This window comes from Stegostoma tigrinum, chromosome 13 (assembly GCF_030684315.1).
Source record: "Stegostoma tigrinum isolate sSteTig4 chromosome 13, sSteTig4.hap1, whole genome shotgun sequence".
Classification (NCBI taxonomy): domain Eukaryota; kingdom Metazoa; phylum Chordata; class Chondrichthyes; order Orectolobiformes; family Stegostomatidae; genus Stegostoma; species Stegostoma tigrinum.
The window spans coordinates 27,705,078-27,731,395 of record NC_081366.1 but is presented as its reverse complement, the minus strand read 5'-3'; the positions used below and the strand labels follow the sequence as shown (position 1 = coordinate 27,731,395).

The 26,318-nt window shown below is 39.9% G+C and overlaps 1 protein-coding gene across 3 annotated transcripts in view; it reads right to left on the bottom strand.

Annotated features, from left to right (window-relative positions):
• fnip1 (folliculin interacting protein 1) overlaps positions 1-26,318 on the bottom strand; it is a 128,952-nt gene that overhangs the window by 54,159 nt on the left and 48,475 nt on the right. The window contains exon 1 of one of the 3 annotated variants that reach the window (XM_048543208.2): positions 14,887-15,331. The exons of the other annotated variants lie outside the window; for them this stretch is intronic. Coding sequence (XP_048399165.1) covers positions 14,887-14,897 — 11 coding nt within the window. The 5' untranslated portion in view covers positions 14,898-15,331. Of the gene's footprint in view, positions 1-14,886; positions 15,332-26,318 lie in introns of those variants that run through there. 3 annotated transcript variants of the gene reach the window in all.

Sequence of the window (26,318 nt, the reverse complement as noted above, 5' to 3'; positions counted from 1 at the left end):
ATGGACTCACTTTCCCAGCTGTCCACCTTTTTCCTTTAGGGGCATTTTTACCACTTCCCACTGTTTAAGGGGCGGGAGATCTGTCTATTTCAGACGCTTATACATGTGGCAATCTCAGGATCCTAAACAAGGGAGGGGGGGGCCCTCAGAAATGTGAAAGGGTGGCAATATTAGATGAGTTTCTACACTTCAGTATGTCCCAGAGCTAGTTTTGAGAAATAATTTCTAAAATATGAAAAAGTTATGAAAGCCCTATGATGCATCAATAAAAAAAATTTATGAATTTTGTACATTAGTCAAATTCAATGAGTAAAATTAAACTATCATTCGTGCCCTTTGTTTTTGAACAACATTGATCATACAAACACACAAAATGATTTCTTGGTCAGGATATTCAGCAGTATGCTTTTCACTTTCACACAATCACAAGTTATAGAAAATAGTTGATAAGAAATGTTTTGCTGGTCAAATAAATCTGTCTATTGAATAAATGCAAACAAAAATATTAGTGGGCAGAATATTCTTTCCACAAATTGCCAATTCAACTGAATTTTCCATAAAGCTGCCTGCTGGCTTCAATGTAACTTGCCAACAATTAATATACACTTTAATTCAAACGAAGGCCTTTCCTAACAAGGGTTACTTTGTAAAGGCAACGGCAGCTATGAATCTGCTATGTTAGTCTTCCCTTTGAAAACTAAAGGCTTGCCTCGATAAAGGTGCTCATCATGACTAGTGGACTTCACCGTCAGTGAAGTTCAATTTAAGAACAGCCGCTGCAGTAACGTAGAATCCAGTTTGACGGGTTGTCACAAAGTAACACAATAATAATTACACAATCTGTTACTTTGTGCTGTTGACTGAAAGAAATATTGCTCAGAACAGAGGATTACACTCCTGCTCTTCTCTGAATAGTGCTACGGAATCTTTTATAGCCACTGGAAAAGGGCAGATGCATCTCATTGAGTACATGTCTGGAAGTGCTTCAATTCCGAAGCACTGGACTGGAGTAAAAGTTGATTTTTATACTCCAGTCCTGAAGCAGGACTTGAACTTTCATTGTTCAGACTCGCAACAACATGCTACCAAGTAGGTCTTGGGTAAAACAGCTACAACCTTTCAGCAAGTTGCCTTTTCAACATAATCATTCCCCTTCATGTGTGCATATGATGTTCAGTATCATTTCTTAAAGCAAATGTTGTTCCTTGGTTAATCACTTCATTTTCCTCTATACTTCTTTGGTTAGAAAGAAATGAATGTTATCGAACAAAGGTGATTTCATTCTCCAAAAACAAAAATGAAAAGCCGGTGTTCACTATATATCAGAGTTAGAGCTGGTGCACTGCTTCTTGCCTTCTGTTCAAAATCAGAAGTCAAACGACATCAGGTTATAGTCTAACAGGGTTATTTGAGATCACAAACTTTTGGAGCGCTGGTCTTTTATCAGGTGAAGTGGAGGGAAGCGCACAGGCACAGAACTTATAGGCAGCAAGATCATTGCAAGATAATTCCAGGTAATTAAGGGAGAGTGTCAAAAGACAGTATAAACAGCGTGAATGGTATGCCAACAGGCCGACTAACGAGTCTTTGCAGGTGATCAAAAGTATGAAACAGGTGTGAATAAAGTCAATAGCTGAATAGCTGGAAAGGGAATAACCTATGATCCAACTAATTAAGGCAGAGAAATATTTACAGAAAATCAAAAATATGATGATGCTAGCACCATCTCTAGTTAAACCTTTGATACTCACAATTATCTTGCAATTAACTCTCCCTATAAATTCTGCACCTGTACTCTTTCCTCCACTTCATCTGACAAAGGAGCAGTGCTTCAAAACCTTGTGATTCAAATAAACCTGTTGGACTATAACCTGGTGTCGTGTGGACAAAGTCAGAAGTTATCCCAGTCCAACACTGACACCTTCACATCGTGCCTTCTGTTCTTTATGGAAGCGTTTTATGCCTACACCTTCCTGGTTTTCTTTCTTAAACCAAGAGATCAACTCAAACTGCTGAACCAAAACATTAAACTTGGTTCCATTTACATGTGAGAATGTTACAGTATGGTGGTGACTTATGTGGCAGGGGTAAAGGGAGTAAACGTTTCTCATTAAAACACCAAATTTGAGTAAATAGGATCAAAGCAGGGACAGCTTTACAACTCAACATTGTTTTCACTCAAAACATATTTAAAATAGTTACACAGTACACGAATTAAACACAAAACTTGTTTCAGATATAACTACTTAGATACATCTAGCAACTTTAACAAAATACAACATCCAAAACATTACAGAAACCTTAAGAAAAATGAGACATAAGGATATATTTGGTCAGATGGCCAGAGTGTTTATTCAAAGAGATGGGTTTTAAAAGTGTCTTAAAAAAGAAGAAAGAGAGGCAGCATTGTGGAGATTTGGAATTCCAGGGCTTGGCATCTTGGTGCTTGAATGTAATTAAAATCAGGAATCCTCATAAAGCCAGAATTAGACACGTTTTGGAGGGTCATAGGGCTGGAGGAGATCACAGAGCTGAGCTAAGGGAGGGATTTGAAAGAAAAAAACTTAAACTTCAAAATCTATGTATTTTTTGACCAGGATTCAACATCGAGCTTGTAAGCACAGGAATACTAGATGGCTAAAAACTTAGTACAAATAAGGCAGCAGCTCTCAACCAGCATCACAATCCAAATTGGGAACACAGAAATAGTGCTTAGGGTTGAGAGAAACAAAATCACATGAATTTCCTATCCCTTGTGCTCTCCCAGCAGCAAATTCTCTCCCAAACTGCTCAGCAATACAACAGTTTTCAATGCTCTAGCTGTCATCCCTTCACAGATTTTCCACAACTTCCAGCAGCTGGAGCCTTCACAGAGAAACATGCAGATCACTATTAATCTGAAGGAGGCACTTCCCATAAATCTAACCTGATATCATTTTACTGTGCCCATGTATCATCCCCAAACTCTATATTCTCTATTTCAGTCATTGCTAAAGTAATTTTCAAAGTTAAAAGCAGGGAAGGAAGACCATTAGATCCATGTGCCTGATCTATCTGGACCCATCTTGATAAGAGAAGTCGACTAATATACAAATGGACTTGTATACAGCCAGTGTATTGGACTGCAGTTTTACAGATTGCTGCTCTTTCTGGTAACTTGCCCAATTAGTGATTAATAGGAGAGCTTGCTTAGTCAATATTAATAGCTCATCAACTGTGGGAGAAAAGTAGCACCTAATCCCCTCAGATAACTGTATTCTGAAGAATTGCAATTTAGTAAAAAGGAGCTGTCTGCATTCAAATTACCATTTATTTTAAAACAGCTGCTGAAATCAAGAACATTTATGAATTAGGGTTCCACAAAAAGATTTTTTTCATCCACAGTGAAGTTTTGGGATTTTCATAGACACGTGATGATACAAAATCTTGATCAACAGCAGGGCTGTCCAACTTTTTCACATGGGGCACCACATTTTAATTTCTCTTATTCAAGGGTCTGATGAGCAAATGAGAAAGACAGAGTTTGACATAATATTAAAACGTGAAGTTCCAAATAAACATGGAGGTATGAAAAAAACAAATAAATAACTTGCCAAGCAATGACAAAACAATAACTTGACCATTTTAAAAAGAGTAAATTCATAAAGATGACCATCGAACAGAGCCAAGTAGCAGAGCTATTGAACATTTTCTTTTTGCTCAACAAGTGGGGCAAGGAACTTTGGAAGGGGGAGAGAGAGGGGGGAGAGAGAGGGGGGAGAGAGAGGGGGGAGAGAGAGGGGGGAGAGAGAGGGGGGAGAGAGAGGGGGGAGAGAGAGGGGGGAGAGAGAGGGGGGAGAGAGAGGGGGGAGAGAGAGGGGGGAGAGAGAGGGGGGAGAGAGAGGGGGAGACACACAGACAGACAGGCTAGAAAATGAAATAAAAAGTTTCTCTCTGTTCCCAAAGCACGCAGACAGAGCAAGTAGCCAATTTCTTTTTCCAGTCCAGATTCACTTTGGAAGAAAACACTTTTGGCCACTTCTGAAGGAATAAAAGAAGTTAATAAGGCTTAGAATGTTCATGTGGATGTTGATCTAAGATTCTGGCATGTGCAGACAACTCACGAGACACATGCAGCAGTCTCTTGGGTTTTGGCAGATATAGCTCGCTTAGCAAACAGTATTCAGCAGTCTTCCAGACATCTTCAAGAGGATAATTAGGTTTCACACTGAACTCTCAACAAGTGTGTCAGAAAGGCAACGGTATGAGTTAGGGCAGTCCTTCCCCAACTGTAAACTAAGCAAATAAACTCTAAGGAAACCTAGACTTCTCAGTCCCAAACTCAGTCATAGATTTTCCCACGAGTCCAAGTAATTAGATGAAACCATGTCACTTCCAAGGAATACCTTGTTAAAATAATGTCCCAATAGCCAAAGAAACTTTTCAATGATTGCCTTTCTAAAAACAAAATCCAGATATACCACAGAACTAGAAAACAATTTTTTCCACAGGCCTTCAAACTGAAAACTAAAATTAGAACATAGAACAATACAGCACAGAACAGGCCCTTTGGCCCTCGATGTTGCGCCGACCTGTGAACTAATCTAAGCCCCTCCCCCTACACTATCCCATTAAATATGAATAATTAATATGAATAATTAAATATGAAGCCTTCATACACTCTCTAACTCAACCTTCCAATGACTCGGCCTATAAAGGTGCTCGCACCGGTGAGTGACTCAAGTCTTGCCCCTACCAAATGAAACAACATGATCTTGACTCCCTTCCCCTGCAAATACATAACTTCTTCCCTGACGTGTCATCCTAGTCACATGCAGGGCCACCACTGCTAGTGTCTACACCTCAGAGAGAATGGAGCTACAGACAGTCCCTGGGTCATGAACGGGTTCTGTTTTTGAGTATGTTTGCATGTTGATTTTTATGCAAGTTGGAATACAATGCATGACAATATATTGACATTTGTAAGTACGAGGAAATGCTCGTGGGGGGGTGGGGGGAGGATGTTTCTTGCTAATACACCCCCATATGTGATCTCGTTCGCGAGTCAGACACCGCCTGTATTCACATGCATATTGCTCCTAAAATTATCATATACAAATGATAATACACTCAACAGTGTAGCTAACAGTAACACAAGACAGAAACTGCATTTGATTGGAGAAGCAGTTCATTGCGCAATCTTTCACTTCCACTTTCCTGTATTTTGAAAGCTGGGTTCAAGAGCTGAATTAAAGTTCAGGTGGGCCTGAAATTTGTCTGTGGGCTACAGGTTGGACAATCAAGATGGATAATATGAAAACCTAAATTATATTAAATTTAAACTTAATTGAATGTCACTACACTGTTTTATCACACAGTCTTATTTTTGTTGGCACCTGGAATCATGTTAAGCATCTAATGTTAAAATGGAGTCATGCAGAAGAGAGATTTGGGCAGCCCTGGAGCAGGGACAATGCATTACATTTTTGGCTGACCTCAAGATTACAGAGGTTAGCATGTGGAGGCTGGCCAGGAGTATGTTGCAAGTCAAATCTAGTGATAACGAAGCAAAGGGGATCAGCCAACACAAGAGGAAAAGTCAAGTTATACCAAAGGTACAAATGGGCTGTCTTAGCGATAGCACAGATACAAATATGATATCTGGTCTGCAAATTGTTTGGCTCTGGCTCAGACTCAGCAGGCAAAGTCAGTAGCTAGGGAAAAGAGCGTGCATTTGAAACTAAAAAAAAACGATGGCTTCAGTTTTCCTTATTATGTTCAAATGGAAGAAACGTCTGCCTAAGCTTGCACTGGACATCAAACAAGCATGCTGATAATCTAGTAACAATAGAAAAATTGAGAATGGTGAGAAGGTGGAGTTGATGTCATCAACATACAAGCAAAAACCATGCAGTTAATAATGAGACACAACAGGCAAAACAGAACAAGCAAAGAAATTAAATTCAGAAATATTTATTCTCTGTGCACGAAAACATTGATGGAGGCTTGGCAGCAAATTATTTTTCTGCTCTATCGATTCCAGTTTATGCCTGGTTCAGGACATCATAGTTCACATTAGCTTAGCATTTTTTTTTAAAAAAAGCACTGAACCAGAGGGGCAAGGGGAAAGAAAATGTGAGAATGTAGGTCAAGACATTAAAAGGAATTAGTGGGTAATTTATTTCTCCCCCAGATGATACACGATCTGCAATCACACAAATTCTCCTTTAGCTATTAAATATTACATCAAGGTAAACATGAACATTTTCAGCTGTTGCACTTCATGTATTTACAGATTAGGTTTCAACAGAATACAATATGCCCATACTGCAGGTTGCCTTGATATCATAATGCATTTTCTTAACTCCAAGCTTCCCAAGGCACTTGGAAATGGTTTGGAATTGGGGATGTGATTTTTGAAAGATTTTTGACTATGGTTTGGTGGTGATAGCAAATATCTTTGGCCAAGCTATCCTTTCTTTTTGTAGCATCTTCACTGATGATTGGTCCAATATACATAAAGGAGGGATTTCCCTTGTTTCAATGGAATGGAATATGTTCAAATTGGCACACATGACTCAGAAGTATTTATAATCTCATAATAATTAGGAATTATATATTTGACGCTAGCACAAGAAGGCAACTTGCTCCAAATGGTACAGGTACGGGTTTTGATGTACATATCCAGCAGCCACGGATTCAGACATAAAAGGGATGTGCAGGAGGAATGTGTATGATTATTGGAGGACCAGAAACTCATATCTAAAAAAACTGTCAGCAGGATCTAATTAAAAACAAAAACTACAACAGTGTAACCATTTAGCCAAAGCACCTCTTAAGGTCCTCCAAAGGGACAAAATGAATGAAACACAGTACTTTTTGCTCACGTTTTTGAACTGACCTTCCTACATTCTGCCTCAACTTTCTCTCCCGTCCCTCTTTTGCTATTTCATTGCTTACATTTAATCCCCACACTTCCTTAAAACATTCTGGAGTTATCTTTGGGGTGGAAAACATGGCACAAAGAATGGAAAAAAGGTTCTACAGAAGAATATTTCATGCAAAGAAAGATTATTCTGAAATGGAATTTACAGTGTATTCCTAGGTCCTTTATGTGGTACAGAGTTTGGTTTTGGGGCGGACTGTCGTACAGTAGAAGTACGCTAGTTTGTACAGGCAGAAACACGCAGGCAGACATACTTGACCTTATCCTTAGCAATCTGCCTGCTGCAGATACTATTTCCGTGTTTGTGCTGATCACTCTTAACAATACTGTCCTGGTGGAGCTGAAATTCTGCCTTCACATTGAAAATACCCTCTATCACATTACATGGCACTCTCACTGTGCCAAATGGAACAGACTTCAAACAGATCTAGCAACACAACACTAGACATCCATGAGATGCTGTGGGCCATCAACAGCAGAATTTTACTGCAACACAATCTGCATCGTTGTGGATCTGCATAGCCGCAAGCCCACTGCTGCCATCCACCATGATCAGTCTACAGGTCGTCCCACCTCCACTCAAAATGACTGAGCAGATAACTCCTCGCGGCACCCTGAAAAGCCATAGTGGCTGGGTGACAAATCACCATGACCCTATTTGTGTCCTGATACAAAACTATCATGGGGATGCTAACCAGGGATGAGATCAGCTATGATGTCCCGCAGTGTTCCCTCAATGGCCACTCTCACTTTATTAGTGATATAGTCACTTCTGATGGTCAACTTGCCCTTTCTGGCTCCTAGGCTAGAACTCTACAAATTTAGGATCTGACAATAAGGTCAATTACCTGTCAATCTGTGGGTCACACCAACAGCATATTGAATTAACAAGGTGTAGAGCTGGATGAACACATCAGGTCAAGCAGCAAAGCTGACGTTATGGGTCTAGACCCTTCGTCAGAACATAGAGAGTTGCTTTTTCAACCATTACTATCAAGCCAGGGGATCAATTCCGATTCAATGGAGACTGCAGGACAGCATGCCAGGAGCAGCAATCATACTCAAAAATGAGGTGTCAACCTGGTGAGGCTACCAAAAGAACTACTTGCATGCCAAGCAGCTAAGCAATGAGCCATATAGCCCACACCTAAGCGATGCCACAACCAACAGATCAGATCCAAGATAAGGCTGAAGCATTCGCAGCAATCTTCAGCCGAAAGTGCCCAGTGGATGATCCATCTTGGCCTCCTCCAGTGATACCCAGCATTACAGATACCAGCTTTTGGCCAATTCCATTCACTCCACATGATGGGAAAGGAAATGGTTGGAGAGGCTGGATAGTCAAAGCCTATGGCCCCTGACAACATTTTGGAAATTGTACTGAAGACTTGTGCTCCAGAACTTGCCGCTCTTCCAGCACAGTTACAACACTATGCAACAATGTGGAAAATTGCCCGTGTATTCCTGTACATAAAAAAACAGAACAATTACAACCCAGCCAATTACCTCTTCATCACTTTACTCTTCATTATCAGTAAAGTGATGGAAAAGGGTCATCAACAGCACTATCAAGTGACACTGATCAGCAATGCCCAGGGTTCTACCAGGGTCACTCAGCGCCTGACCTATTCCAGCCTGGGTTCAAAACATTGAGAAAAATTTTTAAAATGAACTGAATTCCAGAGGTGAAGTGAGAGTGACAGCCCTTGACATCAAGATCACATTCGACAAATGGTGGCATCAAGGAGCCCTAGCAAAACTAGAATATAGAAATTAGGGGGCAAACTCTGTTGCTTGGAGTTATACCGAGCTCATAGGAAGATGGTTTGTCTTTGTTAGACATCAGTAATCTAAGCTCCAGAACATCTCTGCAGGAGTTCCTCAGGGTGGTGACCTCAGCCCAATCATCTTAAACTGTTTCATCAATGGCCTTCCCTCCACAATATGGTCAGAAGTTGGGATGTTCACCAATGATTGCACAAAGTTCAGTACCATTCGCAAATCCTCTCATATTGAAGCACACAATGTTCAAATGCAACAAGACCTGGACAATATTCAGGCGTGGGCTCACAATACACAAATGCCAGGCAATGACCATCACCAAGACGAGACATGCAATGTATTACCATCACTAAACTCCCCCATCAACATCCTGGGGTTATCACTGAACAAAAACTCAATTGGACTCATCACAAACACATTGGCTACAAAAGCAAATCAGAAGCCAGAAACACTCTGGTGAGTAACTCACCTCCTGACTCCCCACAGCCTGACTGTCATGTGCAAGGCACAAGTCAGGAGTGTGTGGAATACTCCCCATTTGCCTGGATGAATGCTGTTCCAACAACATTGAAGCAGTTTGACACCATCAGGACAAAGCTGTCCGCTTGATTGGCACTGCAGCCACAAGCATCCACTCCCTCCACCACTTGATCAGTGGGAATATTTGATCACCTGTTAGGTCCCATAGGTGCCAGTTAATAAAATGTTTCTGTACTTTTTAAGAAAGTAATTTTATCCTCAGAACTCTTAGCGTTAGAACAAAAATACATTTCTTCTCAAATTGAGTCCAAGATACTACAAGTGTTTTTTGAAATCAACAAGACTACAGTTGCCTTTTAGAATAATTAACACATATTTAAATTAAAGTAAAAGACACCTACTTATTTGCATTGGCTGGTTCACCAGTTTGACTACTCTACACATTAAGCAATAATGCATCACACCAGCACAGAAATTAATGCATTGAGAAGCTGCACTTCAACTAAAGCAACAGTTCAGCAAATAGTATAAGCATGAGAAGGCAAGGAATAAACAACTTTTAACAGCATGAACTTGGAGGATGGGACCTCGAATGAGTTTGCTATGCAGTTCCTGGATATAAAGCAATGAGAAAATATAATTGTGTGAAGCATGTTAAAACATTTGACAGATTTTATGAAGTATCTGATTTAACCGATCATACATTACTGCATTGTTTAGTAAAATATGCCTTTTTAGCAGAAACAAACAAATGCTAATTTTAGCAGTATAAATATTTCTCAGCCTTGGCTTTAAATAGATGCAGTTGGTTACATGCTAAGGAAAGGAGAACAGAACAAACAAGTATATTGTATTAAATGAATTCAGCAGATGCTGGCATAGCACAAAGAACAAGATTCAAGTAGCACACAGAGCATTGCTTTCATCATTAGCATTTCTAGCTTTCCTGTCCCCTCATCTGCTATATCCTTTCCAGTGTTACCTGTATTTATCCGTTCAGAAGATCAAACATAACGGTGGGGAGAGGTCAGAGTTTGTTAGAATAGTAACGGTTAAAAAAAACTAAGTCTGCGTCGATAATCAAGAGTGATGGGGAGCTGCTCCACTCAACCTACAATACTGGCATCTACCCAGCAATGTGGAAAATTGTCCAGGTATGTCCTGTCAATAGCAAGACAAATCCAACCCAACCAACCTGTGTCCTACCAATCTCCTCTCAATCATCAAAGCAATGAAAGGGGTCATCGATAGTGCTGTCAAGCGGCACTTGCAAAAGAATAACCCTTTTGCTAATGCTCAGTTTGGATTAAGTCTTTAAGGAGATTAACAGGAAAAAAAACAGTCGATAAAGATAAACTATTTGCACTGGTTGGGGAACCAGGGAGCACAGTTTAAAAGTTAGGGGCAGACCATTCAGCACAGATGTTAGAAAGCGCATCGAAACACAAAGGGTGGTAGATGTTTGGAACTCTGTTCCAGAAATGGCAGTGGATGCTGGTTCACTTACTAGTTTTAAAACTGAGACAGACTTTTTTCTGTTAAGCAACTGTATTAAATGATATGAGCTAACAGCGGGTATTTAGAGTTAAGCCACAGATCAGCCATGATCTCATTGAAAAATGGAACAGTCTCAAGGAGATGAATGGCCGACTTCTGTTCCTATTGTTCCAGGAGGATCACCGAACTCCTGGTGTTATCACTGCCTTAGTTCTAACATGGACAAAAAAGGTGAACTCCAAAAAGGAGGACATGGTCAGAAACCATATGATACCAGGTTATAGTCCAACAGGTTTATTTCAAAACAAGGTTTCAGACCCTCACTCCTCCTTCAGGTGTTATTGAGAGAGGTAATATCACACAGAATTTATAAGTAAAAGATCAAATAGACACACCACTGATGAGGATGTATTAAACAAACCTAAAATGCTATTAAATATTTAATCAGTTAGGATGTTTTAATTGATTAATATGTATATTTAAATCCGCAAATTCCTTTCAAGTCACAGTCCTGAGAGAACTAAAGATTTTATCAGTGTAAAGAAGAGGTGACATTTTAAATCAGACAATGCATGTTAGGTGTGAGGCTGTGTTTAGAATCTGTTTGTTTTTTGGTTTGGAGTCAGACTGGTTTTATTTCTAAAGGAGGAATTTATAAAATGCCACATTGACTGATTGTCTATAAATTGTGTGCTTTGAGAACAAAATAGAATGTATCTGCAAATACAAATTCACCCCATAGATTTACGTGTGTGTGCGCGCGAGAGAGAGAGCGCGATACCTGCAGTGCAACATAAACCCAAGATCCTGGATGAGACCATCCTCATTGATTTCGAACTTGGCTATTAGCTTCTGCTTGGTGACTCAGTGTTGCTGTGCATCCCAAGTTCCCTTTGGAGGACGTTTACCCAAAGATCCGAGGCCGAATGCCCTTGAACACTGAAGTGATCCCCCACTGGGAGGGAACATCCCTGTCTGGCGATTGTTGAGCAGCATCCATTTATCTGCTGTCGTAGCATGTGCATGGTCTCACCAATGTACCATGCCTCGGGGCATCCTTGACTGCAGTGTATGAGATAGACAACACTGGCTGAATCACATGAGTATCTGCCATGCACGCGGCGGGTGGTGTTTCCACGTGTGATGGTAGTGTCTATGTCAATGATATGACTTGGCTTGCACAGGCTGTATGGTTTTGTGGTTGATGTCGTCCTGAAGACTGGGTAGTTTGCAGTGAACAATGGCCTGTTTAAAGGTTTGGTGGTTGTTTGAAGGTGATAAGTGGTGGTGTGGGCAAGATCTTGGCAAGATGCTCATTGTCATCGGTAATGCTTTGAAGGCTACGAAGAACATGGTTTAGTTTCTCCGATCCCAGGAAGTACTGGGCAACGAAGAGTACACTCTCAGGCATATCCTGTGTCTGTATTCTGTGGAGGTCATTGCAGTTTTCAATGTGGCATGTCAGAACTGACAAATCAATGAGCTGAGCATCGTATCCAGCTCCCATGAGCGTGTCCTTCAACACCTTCAAAGATGATGATGGTGACTGCCCTTGACATCAAGGTAGCATATGACATCAAAAAACCCCAGCAAAACTGAAGACATTGGGAATCAGGGCAAAGCTCTTCACCAGTTGGAGTCATACCTTGCTCAAAAACGATGTCATTGTTTGTGGTCTTAGAAGTTAATCATCTCAGTCATAGGACATCTCAGCAGGAATTCCTTAGGGTTGTGTGCTAAGCTCAACCATCTTCAGCAGCTTCAACAATGACCTTTCCTTCATCATAATCATCAGGAGGTGTGAATGTTTACTGATGATTGCACAATGTTCAACACTATTCCTGACTGCTCTCATACTGAAGCGACCATATCCATATGCAGTAAACCCTTCATAACATCTAGGCTTGGGCTGATAAGTGGCAAGTAATATTTATACCCCTCAGGTATCAGGCAACAGATATTACCAGCAAGAAACTAACCATAGCCCTTTGAAGTCTAATGGCACTACCATCACTAAATCCTCCAGAACCAACATCCCAGGCTTTACCACTGACCAGAGTCTGAAACTGGACCAGTAAAACAAAAAACTGTGGATTCTGGAGGCTAAGAGGGAAAACAAGAAAGTAATAATGATGAACAACAAGACAGATTTAAATGGAAATCCTGTTGGAAATGAAGGGCAGAAATTCTTCAAGATGGACATATCTGTAAGAGTTGTGGCAGTGAATTAAACACTGGAATAAACCACTAATGTGAAATAAAAACAAAAAACACAACGTTAGGAAGAAGGGCCAACCGTTTTCTTTCTGCAGGTGCTGCCAGACCTGCTGAGTTTCTCCAACAACTTCTGTATGCATTTCATACACGTATTGTAGCCACAGGAATCACAGTCAGGGACAATGAATCCTGCAGCAACTCACTTCCTGACTCATCAGGGCCTGTTCACTATTTGCAAAAGCACTTTCAGCAGTATGATGGAATACTAACACCCTCTGCCTCGCCTGGATGGGTGCAGCTCCAACAGCTCAATAACCTTGATACCATCCAGGACAAAATCACCTTTACTGGCACATCAATCATCTTAGTGCATTAACATAATTCAGCACAAACTATTAAGAAGGAAGGAAGTGTCAGGTTCAGAGCTACTATTCTTCGACTGGGGTATATTGGAGGGAGGGAGTTTTAAGTTGCTTTCATGTTACAGTACAGGCAGTGCCAAGATTACAAACAGATTCTGTTCTTCAGGACATTCATTAGTTTACTTCAATGCAAATCATGACACCATATAGCACCGTGCAGCACGGTGGATCAGTGGTCAGCACTGCTGCTTCACAGTGACAGGGATGCAGGTTCAATTCCACCTTTGGGTGACTGTCTGTGTGGAGTTTGCACATTCTTCCCGAGTCTGCATGGGTTTCCTCCAGGTGCTCCGGTTTCCTCCCATAGTCCAAAGATGTGGTAATGGCCATGCCAAATTGACCAGTGTTTAGGGATGTTTGGGGCAGACATGAAGAAATGCAGGGGTAGGGGAATGAGTCAGGGTGGGATGCTCCTTCGGAGGGCCAGTGTGGACTCATTGGGCCAAATGGCCTGCTTCCGCACTGGAAGGATTCTACGAGCATAAAATAGCAATGGGGCCACACAAATATTTGCATGTCAGATCTTTAAGATTAATACACCCTATACGGGATTGTTCTTAAGTCAGAAATCACCAGCACCGGTTACAGAATTAGCTTGCAATACTTGTGTCAGATTGTGGGTGGTTTCTACACAGGCTAGAATCATTAGGACAGACATGGTGCATCTCTGCTAGCAGTGATCAAAATCTCTTCTGCTCAAAAATAGCCAAAACATCAACGTGTTTATTTTGTGATACTACACCTCAAATAGTATGAAAGTTTATTGTGTTAACAATTTTAGGGAGTGTAATGAAAATGCAAAAACTCTATTTATCAGTCTTTGACAGTATGATAGATGGTAATCGTGGAACCCGAGTTCCAAAAGTGGAAAAACTGACTCTCATCAACATGAGGGATATCAATGCCACTTATAATGACACAAAATTAAGGTATATCAGTTCCAATACAATGAGATTAAATCGGGCCAATCCCATTATAATCAGAACACTACTCAGTGTGGAAGCCTCAAGTAACTGACCTGAAATCTACAAGTAAATGTGAAATCCTGGAAAAAGACCCATGATAGTTACTAGATGATGAAAGCTGAAAAGCTGTGTTTGCAATGCAGAACTCCCAGTACCATTAATCCTTTCAGGAACCTCTTACAAAAGAGTTTAGATGTGATAACCAATATTAGATACCTATTTTTCTTTAACTACTACCTTCTCCATGAATATCCGCACATTCTATGCAAACTGGTCAACAACTCTTCAGGAGACTTCCCCATTGCTTAAATCAAACAGATAAAATGCAACTTCAGTAAACAGAATGGAAAATGCAACATCTTTTACCATTAGTTAAGAACTTAAAGTTTTAACCCTATATTCCCTTCCAGTTAGAAAACATTCCCAAGAAATATTTCAAAAAAGCGCAAATTCAGTACAAACAGAAACTTTTGTAAACAACATTAGCAGCTGTTGCAATAAAATCATTTTTTAAAAATTATGTCGGCTCCAGCAGGACAACTGTTTCGAGATCATTAAAAAGTTCTTAATTCATATTTTTATTTGATAAATAAATTACCTGGGTAACATTGTCCTGCTGCAATGTCCAGCTATATAATCCACAGAAAGGTTTCTTTGCTCGCTCTCCCTTCCTAAGAATAGCTCTGTATTAGGTTCATCCTGAAGCACAAGGCTGTCAGGTGACACACATAGAGATATGAACAACACTCAGTCAAAGGTAATTCCATGCTCAAACATGCACCAACAGAAACATATAGTAGTACAGATTCTCAGAGACTTTGTTACAGCAAATATCGTTTAGCTCAAATTTCTTCGTGAACTAGAGTGCATTACTTGTTTACAGATTAAAACTCCTCGTAATGCTGGTTTCAGCAGCAGTGGAATCTAGCTCACAAATGATCAGGCAATCCAAATGATAAGCAGCAGCAAAGAGCACTTCCTCCTGCTCTCTCCTCTTTCCCACTACAGCCCAGCACATTCCTTGATGCATCAGGATGCCTTCAATCTTGCAGCAGTGACAGGCATCTTCTGCTGACTGAGGCACGAGAAGCAATCATGTGACTTGACTGTACCACCTGGGTCTACACCGAAGCCTGCCAACCAATCCCTGCATTAGCAAGCTCTCTAGAGCCTGTACTCTTCCAATCGAACCCTCTATTTTCCATCATTTCACTCTAACAAAAACCCTGTACATTCATCCAGCTGAACACAACGACACTTGTTCAATGTCCTTTGTCAAACACAATACAATAAATAAGTCGCAGTTTACCAAACAATCCTATGCAATACTGGCTGGTACTGATTATTTTTTAAAACAAACCATAACAAACTATACTTGAATTTTTGACTGATACTTTCCCTTTTGTCAATTTAACTATTAATTGCACACTGTTACTAAAACCATACCAGTCAATCCATAAACGACAAGATCTGATTCTCATTTGAGTCGATAAACATACAGAGAAGTTTCCTTTCCAGAGTTAAAACTTCCCTCTTGCTGCAATAACTCCAATAAATAGCACAAGTTGTTCTCCAGAAAAAAGGCTTATAAGGAGACTATCAAAAAATTGCAATTTGCTACAATGCACAGCACTTATGAAAAGAAAATGAGAAATACTCCAAGTTGATATGAGAACAAAATAGGTCATCATGCATTTTTTTTTGCAGCACTGTTCTTTAATTGTGTAATCCAGGCTAAAGAAGTAAAACTGCAACAATGGAGAACTACATCGGCAGGCTCAGATGTTTCAATGCCTGGTCTCCAATAACATTACAGCAGATGCATTCCCAGTTATATGAAAATCTCACAATGACAATAAAAAAAAGTTGCAATGATCACAACGTGTAATTGACAGCATGGGAGCCGTGACAATTGCACCAAGGGTGGCATTGCAAGAGCTTTCCACGCTGGATTCCATTGTCACTACACTACATCTGTTTCAACGATATGGTCAACCTCAAGGTGCTTTAATCACTTGTGTAGGGTGGGCTATGGTGCATCTGATCTTTCAAATGACAAAAGCTTGCAATTTCAATCATAAAGTTTAGAAAATATTACACAGGAGCATAATAAAAATCAACAGCACCATATGAGGAAATATTAAGACTGATGGTGAAACAAATTTTCAGAGATAAGCCTAACGGAGTTCTGAGGAAGGGTCACTTGACCCCAAGTGTTAACTCTGAATTCACTCCACAGATGCTGCCAGACCTGCTGAGCTTTTCCAGCAATTTCTGTTTTTGTTTTAGGTCTAATGGAGTGTCTTTTAAAGGTGGAGAGAAAGGTATTGAGATCAAAAGTAGTTCAAATCTGTTCTGACTACATCAAAAGTAGATTTGGGTCACGTAAATTAATCTGCAGATTTTGTTATCAGGGCTCGCAGACTGTGCCAGAATTTGAATTGGCTGTGAAATAGAAGGTTTAAAAAAAACCCCAGATCACATGAGCAAATCTCAACTGTTCAATTTACTCTTTCTGGGGCTAAGACAGATGGTACATTTGTATCAGTAGCAAATAAAAGTTGTTCAACCACGGAGCATGACTCAAAAAGTGCTTTTGAAGAAGTTCTGAAGGATCCCACTTCTCAGCAGTGTTGCTGGATGAATTCTCGAATAATAAGGAAGTCAGAGGTTATCAGCAGTAGGCAGGAAGGTGGAACTGAGACCTCTAGATTAGCCATGAGAGACTGGCGAGAAGGTTCAAGAGGCAAGTGGCCTACTCGTGTTCCTAAATCATATGCTCATACAGAAATCACAGGGACATAATGTAAAGGTCATTCGAGGTTTAAAAACAATGAAAATCATATGCATTACCATTATCACAAGTTGAGTGCACATATTCCTGCAACAGGTCCTATGCCACATGTGTGAATAACAGCAAGGGCAGCCTAAAACTCTCACAGGTCAGATGCAAAGCCAGGTTCTTTAGTGAGCTGTGACGGTTTGTTCAGGAACCCCAGCTTTTGAAAAAAGACAAATTAATCAATGCCTGACCCCCATTTCCAAACCAGATTTTTTTTTAAAACTGTTAATTAATTGTTAATATTGTGCTTAGCTCTGGTCAATTCTCTTTTGACTGTATCAGGCTGGAACAAGACTGAGCCTCTTGTTTTCACAGGACTGTCAAGTTGATAGAGCTGGGAGAACATTTTCCACATAATTCATACAAAAAAAAGCAAAAGGGCTGCAAAACAAACATCCATTCGCCAAAACGGTAAGATAGTACATATGCTAATCTTTGGTCTAACTGTAATTTTTTTTAGATCTCCAGTAAAGTTCACACATTATATAATCTGTCTATTGCACAGTTGATTAAATATAATCAAAGTTCTCCATCTTGTCAAGTCGGATGAAAAAGCAATCCGATTACGGAATCTTTAATCTCTCTTTAATTTCAATTTACAAGCAAACCATTCAAATGAAACATGTTAATTAACATCAGCCTTTCCTTCTTCCTCAAGACAATTTGCTTTAACCCAAAATTTCTGAATGACTTGTTTAGTCAAAGAATTAAAACACAGGGAAGTTAAATGATGCAGAGAGAGGACTTTTGAACTATAGGTGGTCATTAAATGAAGTCACTTTCGAATGCCAGAGCAGTTGTGTTCTTAACAAATAAGACATGATCTGTATTAAAAGGCAATTTTTAGTTTCTAACCAACCAGAAAGTTTGACTATGCTTACATGATTTAACAAATCATATTACAACTGAAATCTACCTGGAAGATTTCACAACATGTTTTTGCGAATTTGCATCTGTTACAGTCAGATTGCAATAAGATACTTGCCAAATAGAAAGCTATTGTAAAAGTACATTCCAAACAGCATTGTAATTAAGGTGTGTTGTGTCTATCTACCTCATGTGACTCAACTCGTGATGTGACTCAATGTCACAAGATAGAGACCAGCTGTGGAAAAAAAACAAAGGATTCAAGTCTGAACTTTTGATTATAATTAGGAATAAAATGTTTACAGCCCATGTTATGTATTCTTCCTTTGCCTTTTGACACATTACAAAATGCAATAGTTTAGAAGATATTCTAAAGCAAGTCAGACTAGTAAAATACCTTCTATAAAATGTTTTACATTAAGATACATATTCACTTTTAACTGAACAGTAATGAGATCTCTCCTTCGGGAGTGGAAGGGTCATCAAGAACTAGTATATCTCAATTATATTATGTACTGTACATAACGGCCTTTCCTAATCCACCTTAATCTGACCACCTCTTATTTAAATTGCTACTCTGGGGGCAGGGAAAGAAGGGTGAAGGAGAGTTGTAAGTACTAAACACTGGAAATGTTCACCTGTGGGTGTTGCAAAAGGCTGTGCTCTACTTAGTGGATTGGCGAACTGCCACTGAACAATAAGTATATTCTAAAAATTACACACCCACACACAGTAATCATGGCCGTCAAAGATGTTTTGCATAATTTCCTATCTTTGTTCTGCAGTGCCTGTAAATCTGCCTCAAGGCCAAAACAAAATCTTGGTTGAAACATTAGCCTGAACACTGTTGTGTATCTTTTAGATCCCAGTTTCAAAGTGATACTACACTGTCTTGTCAACTGGGAGTGCGGTGTAGTATAGAATGGATGGGGGGGGAAAAAAAAGTTTATAGTCTAATCCATTTTGAAAAGAGAACAACGAATTTAGTTGAAAAATGGCTTGTGTGAATTTATATTTTCTGATAAGGATAAATCCACTCTCCTCCATTCACGGTTCACATGCTTCCTGCATTGGAAAGTCAATTCTACACCATATTCAGCCACTGTTGGTCAGAAGGAAACACATGAATGTCACTTGTAGAAACTAAGCATTTTCTTAGTGCTACTGTACTTCCCTTTAGCTGACTGGATTCAACTGAGGTTAGAAGCCAATTTAGTTAAGCTAGTGGCTCCACAACGCTTAGATGTGGTGGTTGCACAGAACAGTGACAACATTTGCTACACTGAAATCTAGAATTTGAAAACACTTTTTAAAATTCTTGCAATTTAGTAAAATAAGGAGCAAAATGTTTGCTAACTGACAAAAAGTCAACAACATTTGTCATGTGCATACCAAACCAAACAGGACCATTTTTCAGCAATTAATGGACACCAGTAAGTATGAAAATATGCTTCATTGTGCCCCCTACTGTCTGACAAGTCAAAAACAAAATCAACAACATTTGTATCTAACTTTCATGATGGATTTTTGGATGGAAAAAGTGGAAGAAAGACCATAAGACATAGGAGTGGAAGTAAGGCCATTCGGCCCATCTAAACACATTAAATTACACAAGTACAACAAGGGTTGTATATTCACCTAACAGGCATCTTTATTTTATATACCCATTTATGCTACAAAGAGGCCCCTGCAGCCCTGAATTGATCAACATATGGATAAACCATCCCAGACCAAAAAAAAAATGGGAAAACTACGGTACCTGGGTCTAGATTTGAAATGCAACATCCATCTGCAATTTCACTGCCAAATTCTGGGACAATATACAAGGCTGATTAAAAAAAAAACTACAGATTAATGTGAGTGATCCCGATTACAGAATCAGCTTTTGATATAGTCAGCGTAGATATGAAACACTTTGGTCTCATGAGTTCATAGAAACATGATGCAGCTGCAATGACTCCCACATCAGAGGTGGAACTAAGGAAGCGGTTGAGCAAACCAACAACCCCACAAGTATTGTGGTGAGTGAAGCGTCCCTTTTCTTTGCTTCCCTTCAAATAGAGGCACAAATCACTTGTTTCTATAACTTTGCGGAAGTGAATCATTCAACATCCTACTTATTAAAAAGTCAATGCCTTGTATTTTGCGTCATTATATTGAGCCTTGTCACCTCCACTAAACAATATGAATCGAGTACATGTTGGTACCGCAATATGAAACACACGGCTCTGTTTCAGATACATTTTTATTCCTGGGAGATTCTGGGTAGAATTTGATACCTTTCAACATGGCAGATTTTGGGTGGGCTGGATGGTGTTTGATATTTAATTCAAGAGGGAGGGTGGCGGGTGGGCAAATTACAGACTGGAAGGAAAGGGGTCCAGTCTCTCATCAGCCTTGCCACCAACTGAGCCCACTTAGGGCCCTCATCACGATGCTGCTGGTATCCATTCTCCCGCAGGCAGAGGACTTCCAATGCTGCAAGCTCAAGAAAAAAATCCTGCTAGGGTTGCCTGTAGGCAGTGGGGGTAGGAGTGAATGGTCTTGCAGCACTCACTCAAAAGGCATTTAATGCCTTATTGAAGGACCTAAACTGGGAAAATGGAGCACAAAGATCCACCCTTCTTGCCCATCCCATTCCTCACAAAACAAACACTCATGGTAACACCATGGTAATCCCAAGTGGGTGTTCTACAGGCAGCCTCCTGCCTGGTGCAATGAAAGGAGGCAAGTTTCCCATTGTCCAGCAGCTCATGGTGAGAGACTTTCACCCTCAGGATCCTTGATCCAAGAGGGTGCTCACAGCTGCCCAATTAAATGCTTGACTGGCATTCAATTCAGCAAGCTTCCTTGGCAACAGGCAATACAGGATTCTTGTCCGCTCTCAAACCAGTGAGGCCATTTTTTGTTTCTTAAACCTTGCCTAAATGCTCAATTGCTTTCAGGCAAAGTACTGGGAATAGTTTGGGTCCAAGAAGTCTCCACTACCCACATCACCTGTCAGTTTGGAGAGCTGCCAGTTTCAAGTACCATATTCTCTCCAGTACACCCTGCATAAATCTATGGAGGCACTGAGAAAGTCATGCAATATTGATACAAAAAACATAGATGGAAATGAACGATCTTAGCTGCTATTTACAAAGAAAACTTTTTTTACTTTAAATAGGTTAGGATCATTACAATAATGGATGTAACATTATTTTAACACATGATAAACATGCCACAAGACTGGTATTTTGAATTAGATTAATTGTGGTGGATATTAAATCAAAATGGGAGCAGTTTTGAAAGAGAGTGGAGGGTTGCAACCAATGTCAAATAATCAATTCTCATTTGAGTTTTTGTGAGTGATTCAAGAAAGAGGCAGAGATCACAGTAGTTGAGATGGATTTACATCCATGACCTCATTCATGAAGAGAACGTCACAGTCAAAAATCTGAAATTCCTTACCAAACAACTTTGTAGAAGTATCTTTCCCACAGGCTGCAGTTCAAAACAATGGCACCTTTTGCAAGAAATTTACTGACAGTAACGCATCTCAAAGGAAGACCAAAAAAACCCAACATCTCAAAGAATGACAAAAAAAGTCATTTAAGCAATGCTACGCATGTTAAGCCCATGAAGATAACAAGAAAATTGTACTTAATTACTTCTGCAGTTTTTGATTTCAACAAATAATTGATACATTTATGTTGATATACAAGGAATGAAGTACAAGTAAATCAGGCACGACTCAAGAATAATAGGTTACTAATAACAATTATGGGATTTTTCTTGTAAATAATTGTAAATTGCTTGATAAATTTGCCAGTTAATTAACTTGCATTAATAGGATCACGAAGCACAAACTAAAATAGAATCAACCGTCAACAAAACAGTTCTAATTTGATAGAAGTTACAATACTCAGGATCAAGAATCAAAACTCTAGTCTGGGGTTTATGGTGGGAACATAGACTAGTTTCACTATTGTGCTTTATGATGCCACATGGAAACCCTCAAGAGGTTATAGTCCGGGTGTTCATAATTCTACCATTATCAGAGAACATGCGAAACTGAGATAGTCTTAATAAACCAGAACATTGTCATGTACTGAGAACATGCACAATGAGGAAAATTCATGGAACAGTCTAAGGGTCTCTGTCATACAATTAATTATCATTACAGCCCTGTTTCAATTGGTCTATGGAGTAAACTTGATGACCATGATAGAACAAGTAATATCCTTTTTGTTCATCTGCAAAGGGAACACAACCACCAGCAGGAATTCAGTAACAGTGTTCAGGAAACCACCTTAAGAATAAAGCTCAATATTAAAACTTAAGCAGAAGAATTTCCCCAGTATTGTTTAAGTTTCCAACTGTCATGGTAAACTGTCAGAATAAAAGACATCAGAATTGACTCATCATTTGATGAAACATGCATGACAGAGATAAACTTTTTTTAAAACAATGCACATTGAAGAAATATTCCTTTTAATAATTCAATTACACTCCAGTTTCAAAAATGTACACTAATATGTGACATTTAAAAATGAAGTCAATGCAATTAAGATCATTCATTAAAAGACAATTAAAACAAAACAATTTGGCAGGAAAACAGAATGTAGCCCATAATGCTGAAAAAAAAGTTATGGGTGTGTCACAAAGGACTAGCAAGACACAAGAGAAACAAAACTATGGTGGTGGTTATCACGGGTTGTGTTCTACAGTGTAACAGCTGTCATCAGGATCAGCTAGAAATTAAAGTAAATTTCTACTGTTCTCCTCTATTTCCCTTACAAATAAAAATGGTCAGGTCACCTTTGAAACTGCATTTCCAATCAAATGATCACAGTGGAATATAATTTGAGTTCAGTTGACATTTTTTGTAGGATATCCTGTCTCAAAACATTCCTGTTGCATAAATCTAACGCTTTCATCTATCATTTTGAGCTCGATTTAGAGGAATTTTATTTTTTAAAAAAAGTGTCAAGTTTGGCACTGTTCTCTCTCAGACACCCAGCTGGGCATCTACTGGCACCACTCCGTCTCGTGAGGAAAACAGCACACGTACATCATATATCACCCATTTCCTCCACTGTCTGGTCATTGTTGCTGACAATGATGGTTAGAGCAATGGGGTGCAATTTTGTACATAGATCCAGCAGACGTAGTGCACGTTAAGATAGTATATTTATAATGGTGGTAATGGGAGAACAGCAAGGAATAGAGATTTCAGCATTACTACATGAACAGTCACTGCTCTCAACTCGTCAGTGTTGAGATGACAAACATTGGGCACCTGACCACCATCTTGGTTCTTTCTGCTTTATTGTGGAATAGTTCCCCCGAAAAATGCAAAAAGGGAGGGAATGAGCAAGTTGGAAGTGGCTGGCACAGCTGTCAATGCTGATACAGATGCAGGAAATGTGCAGTGGTCTCCACACAGTGGGAGTAGGCAGCACAAAGACCAGGCAGGGTTACTGGCGTGCGTTGTTGCAGTGGGTGAGAGAATTGGTTGCAGTAGTGAGAGAGACAGGCAATGAACTTGGTGGGAACTGATCTGGTTGCAGAACGAGTGAGAAGTAGCAGAGATGATGGCAAAGAAATGATGGCACTTACCTCACAGAATGGAAAAGGCACTGAACTCGTAGCAGTACTGCTGCACATTCCTCCAGACTGTTGCCACCATACTGACCTGGTGCCAATCTCAGATCAGACTGGCAAGGTAAGGTGGCTCAGTCTTCTCTAAGTTTATGGATAGGGAACAGCCCTTCTCAGCACTACCCCATCCACCAGAACTTCTGAATCCCTGTTGGCAAAATCAGGGTGCCAAGTTGCATAGGCCCCCCACCATCTCCAGGGCAATTCTTCCCACAAAGGAACTGTGCAGTGCAGCTCTGAACTGATGGGGTACCAGCTTAAACCCTAACTGTGTCTTAAGTATGGCACCAACTTTGGGAATCCTGGGACACACACACACAGGAGGGAGTAATTCCATCTCCAGTGAGAGGAGAGACAGGACAAGTACGGTGCCATAGAAGTATACTGCATAGCTACTGAGAAGTGTTTTACAAAATTGCATTGAGGTCTCAGTAGGACTCAGAGACAATGTTGCATCAGACTCACCAAAATTGCTGATTTCAGGCAAAATATTATTTTGAGGCTTTACATCTTGCATTCATTTGGACAACTTACAATTATCAAAGTGTTGGGAAAGCAACCATTATATTGAATGAGAAAACAGTGCTGATTGGAAGGCAAGTAGACTCTGATCAGAGGCATTGCCATACAGAAAGCACCAGTTACTGATGACTGACTGTTAATTGTCAAACTTTGTTTAAATTTTAACCCATGCTGGTTGACGCTGATTGAACGAAACATTGTTTGGAGAAATGAGCCAGAGAATGGCCGTCAACTCTTCTGTAGATGGAACAGATGCAGTGTGTGGACATTTTCTTTCTGATATAGGTAACAAAATGAGTTACAACCATTCTGTCTCATTTCTCAGAGCAATGCCTGGACCAGAGTCAGCCTGCCGTGTTTAATATTCAAACGTAGCTTGATGGTTAATTCCCTGTCATCATCACTCAATGCATTCTCCATGCCAATGATTCTACCAACCAAAACTTGCTGTCAGCATATCAATGTAGTTTTCCTTTACTTTGGTATTTCTTATGAACTGACCCGATAATTAAATACAAAATACATTGACAAAATGTGTCTTTTTTCAGTCAACACTCAAGGTCTGTACTACCAAATGACTATTTCCTCTTCAATGTCTTTAGTTTCATAACCTTTTCCCTGCAAAAGATACCAAGTCTTATGAAGGCACAGTTACACATATGCTGTTGACACTATTTCTTCAGTAAATTACAATTTTTCATGCAAGACCTCGCAGCTGATCTAATCAGACATCCACACATTGCAATATGCACAAGGAGCATATTGGTTCTCTTTTCACTTCCTAAACCAGGGAACAGATCTCAATTCTAGCACTTCTTCCAACTATACCAAAACATGACTTGTCATGGGACCTCAAGTTCAGAGGCTAATGCAAAAAAACAGGGTTTCTTGCTGTTACCAGCTCCTTGACAATGACTGGAAACACTTCGCTGAATATGCAACATGTTCACTGGCTACAGCAATGAACCCAAAGAACACATGCACCGAATTTTTTTAAACTCAACTGTATTACCATGATAGCTAGGAATAAATGAGCCTGATTTGCGTATTAAAGGCCAACATTAATAAGCAGTAATGTTTACATAGTGTTAGTGCCACAAAACCTATAATGAACAGATTATTAACAGCACGATTTGCCAGTTCGTTGGAAGCTGATAAGAGCTGAAGGAGGTGTGCGATCTGCAACAGCATTAGTTTGCAATGATAAAAAGGATCCTGCTTCATGTTCAACAAAGTCCCCGTCAGCAGGACTACCGCAGATGGGACAGAGTGTTTTAGTCTAATATTATAGAGAAGTGTGCGCTTGTGAATTCCAAGCACCGTTTTAGAATCCCATAGAGGAGGCCCTTTGGCCCATGTTTTGTACTTGTTAAAGAAAGCAATGATTCCAAATCTTTGCCATTTCCATTATCATCCTCCTTTTAAAAAAGAACCTATGCTGGTACAAAAACTGAAAGAACTGCAGATGCTGTAAATCAGGAACAAAAACCAAAGTTGCTGGAAAAGCTCAGCAGGTCTGACAGCATTTGTGAAGTAAAAGGTCAGAGTTAACCTTGTGGGTCTAGTGACCCTTCCTCAGACCTATGCTGGCATTTGCTTCCACAGGGCTAGGAGTATTGGGTCCCTTGGATGCAAATGACCTTTCCCGCGAAACATGGCATCCATACTTGAGCACTTCATCCAAGGGGCACGTGCTCATACACTCTTGGTTTATAACAATAACTGCTAATGATTGCAGCGTTCAGTCCCACTCTAATTATTTCAGTATCTGAAGAGTTAATGTTATTTGTCATTGCTTAGCAGTTAAGTGATAATCTTCAACAACAGAGAAGCAAACTCAAGGTTCAGACATTCAATGGAATTACCATGGCTAACACATCCATTTTTCTGTGCATACATGTTTAAGACTTAAACAAATCACTGCAATTACAGAACAGGTCAGAGTTTGAGAATTTTGCTGTAAGTAACTCACCTTCTGGCCTCCCAAAGCTAGTTCACTATCTACAAGGCACAAGTCAGGAACACTGCTCGTTTGCCTGGATAACTGCAGGTCCAATAAGGCAGGAAACTTGATACCATCCAGGTCAATAGCAGCCTGGCTGATTGGCACCACATCCACCAAAAAATTCACTGTCTGTACCACCAGCAGCATTGGT